Genomic DNA, 2,353 nt, shown 5'->3' with positions numbered 1-2,353 from the left:
CTACAAGCCTAGTGCCTCATAAAGGAGGACAAATACACATCCGGCTGGATGCGGCGCCTGACGTCAGTGTAATGATCCAGTCAGAAGACTTTTCAGACAGTGCAATGAAAATCCGGACTGTCCGCCCTAAAGCCGGACCTGTGGCCACCCTAACTAGAACGCTGCCATCCCAAGGAACCAACAGGCCCTCTTCTATTGGAAAGAAGTCAGAAATAAACTACCTTTGCATCCACAGGTTGTTGACCAGGATAGATAATGGCACTTTTTCAAAACTCACACTTTGAAAGATTGATGATCAGTGCGGGTAAGGGGTGGGCATCAATGACTGTAACCTTGGGCTTCCACCAGCTTCTATGCTCAGTAAACATGAAGAACTCCATGGGCTACAACTTGGAATGCAAAAAACATTTTAATCAGACACTCTACTTCCTGTTTCATAACTTCCCTTTTTGTTGGACAGACAACATATGCTCGTTGTTATATAGGTGCCTTAGTCACTTTGGACAACTTTGGGAAGACCAAACACTGAAAAAAACTTCACCAGTGCTTTTGTTATAACCGGAGTAGTGATTGTCCCCTGGGTCATGGCCTCTGGACACCTGGTAGTTTCCCATAAGTAAAATTGTTTGAAGGTCAGGAAAATGATGGTGTGACATAGTAGTGCAATGTGTTGTTTTCCTTCATTGGATTGTGGTAACACATTAGCAGACTGCTCTAGCTCAGCAGCTGGCATCACTACATTCATCTGATCCTTCTAACCAACCCTCAAATCCCACATCCTCTGTAACCAGCCCCTTCCGCTCCATCCCGCTTCACTCCAGACCGCCTGCACAAATCAAAGCCTACAGCCTCCACTGTTGCTCCCATCCTGCTCAGCTCTTACTTCCTTGGAGCTCGAGGAAAACATGCAAAATATTTTTATTATCATTAAATTTATAGGAGCAAAATTTATGGAAATAAATTATTAATTTAATATGACACATTTAAAAAATCCCCATCAGCATCCAGCATATGTGCAGTTTCTGCCCAAATATTTATTTTTTTGTTGTGGATTTTTTTTTAACAGGGATAACTAGGATCATATATGGGTTTTATGAACTATGCTTGTTCTCTACTTCCAAAGTCAGCATCTCTACATCCATCCCTGTAATAAGAAGTTTGTTTTGAAGCTGTCAGATTCAGTCTTGGAAATTTTGACTGGATTTGATTAAATGTTTAAACCTCTTGGTATAAAATAGGTATTTTGATGGAGATGAGAAATCAGCTTCCTGGTTTGTTGAAGTACCAAAAGTTTGCATCCAATCATTTAATTATTCAGTCTTAGTTTTTGGGAATATATAAGTATTATGCTGTAATTTGTCCAAATCTGTCGTTAGTATATTAATTAATTAACAAACCGGATTTTCTCGATGTTCTCTTTTGTGTTTGGTGTGATTGTAATCGCGGATCTTTACCTGGCCGGACTGGAACTGAGCAAAATGTAGCTCGGCTCTGTGTTTTGACAGTGATGGACGGAGAAGTAATACATGAATAGTGACGTGCGGAGGAGTAGCGGTGGATGTGGAGCAGTTCTCATTGATTAAAATGACGGACAAGTACTCCGAACGCCGTACGTGAGATGGGCGGGGCGGAAACCAAGGATGTGGAATCTGGGATTAATTACATGGGCTAACATCAAAGCCAAGTCCATCCAATCTTCAGTCTTTGTTCTGCTGAATAAACATTCAGAAGTTATCATATAGGTCTTTCTGTTTTTCTCAGATGTTCTAACTACTCTAATAAATCTGCTTATAACCTTGAAATGTTTGAGTGATATTATTTTTATCCAAGCTCTAGAAACTAAAGGAGGGTGTGCTTTCTTTTCCTATTTCTTAAAATGTTTCTGTTTTTTTTTTTTTTTTTTTTTTCCCTCAGTTACTTCATCCTGAACAAGCGGACTGGGTTTCTCATCATCAAGGAAAACACCCCTCCTGGCACCTACCAGTTCCAGGTCCGTGTGTCAGATGGAATTTGGCCTGACGCCGTCTCCACCGTTAGCGTCCACGTGAGAGAGCTGCGAGACGAGGCCATCTACAACTCAGGGTCCCTTCGCCTGGCAGGTAAGGTGAACCCCCCTAAACCCTCTCAGTTCCTTCCACCTCTGGTATGACTGGCAGTTATAGTCCTCACTGAAGACACCTTAACACATCTTGGAAACATAGGCTGTTTCTCAATTCACAAGAACGTGAGTACGGACTGATATCCTCACCAAGTATGTTCTTGAGAAGGACACAGGAAAGTATGGGAGAATGGGAGAATGCAGCATAAATATGGGTCAATTGCAGTGTTGCCAACTCAGCGACTTTGTCGCTAT

General features: G+C 41.9%; 1 protein-coding gene across 1 annotated transcript in view; it reads left to right on the top strand.

The window, feature by feature from the left end:
- The window catches only part of LOC107093830 (neural-cadherin-like), a 501,663-nt gene that overhangs the window by 271,591 nt on the left and 227,719 nt on the right, over positions 1-2,353 (top strand). Inside the window, exon 24 of the mRNA XM_015389130.1 lies at positions 1,915-2,143. Within this exon, the coding sequence (XP_015244616.1) occupies positions 1,915-2,143 (229 nt within the window). The remainder of the gene's footprint in view (positions 1-1,914; positions 2,144-2,353) is intronic.

The sequence above is a fragment of the Cyprinodon variegatus genome, unplaced genomic scaffold, assembly GCF_000732505.1.
Source record: "Cyprinodon variegatus isolate N-32 unplaced genomic scaffold, C_variegatus-1.0 Scaffold448, whole genome shotgun sequence".
Taxonomy (NCBI): domain Eukaryota; kingdom Metazoa; phylum Chordata; class Actinopteri; order Cyprinodontiformes; family Cyprinodontidae; genus Cyprinodon; species Cyprinodon variegatus.
This window is presented reverse-complemented; position numbering and strand designations above follow the sequence as displayed.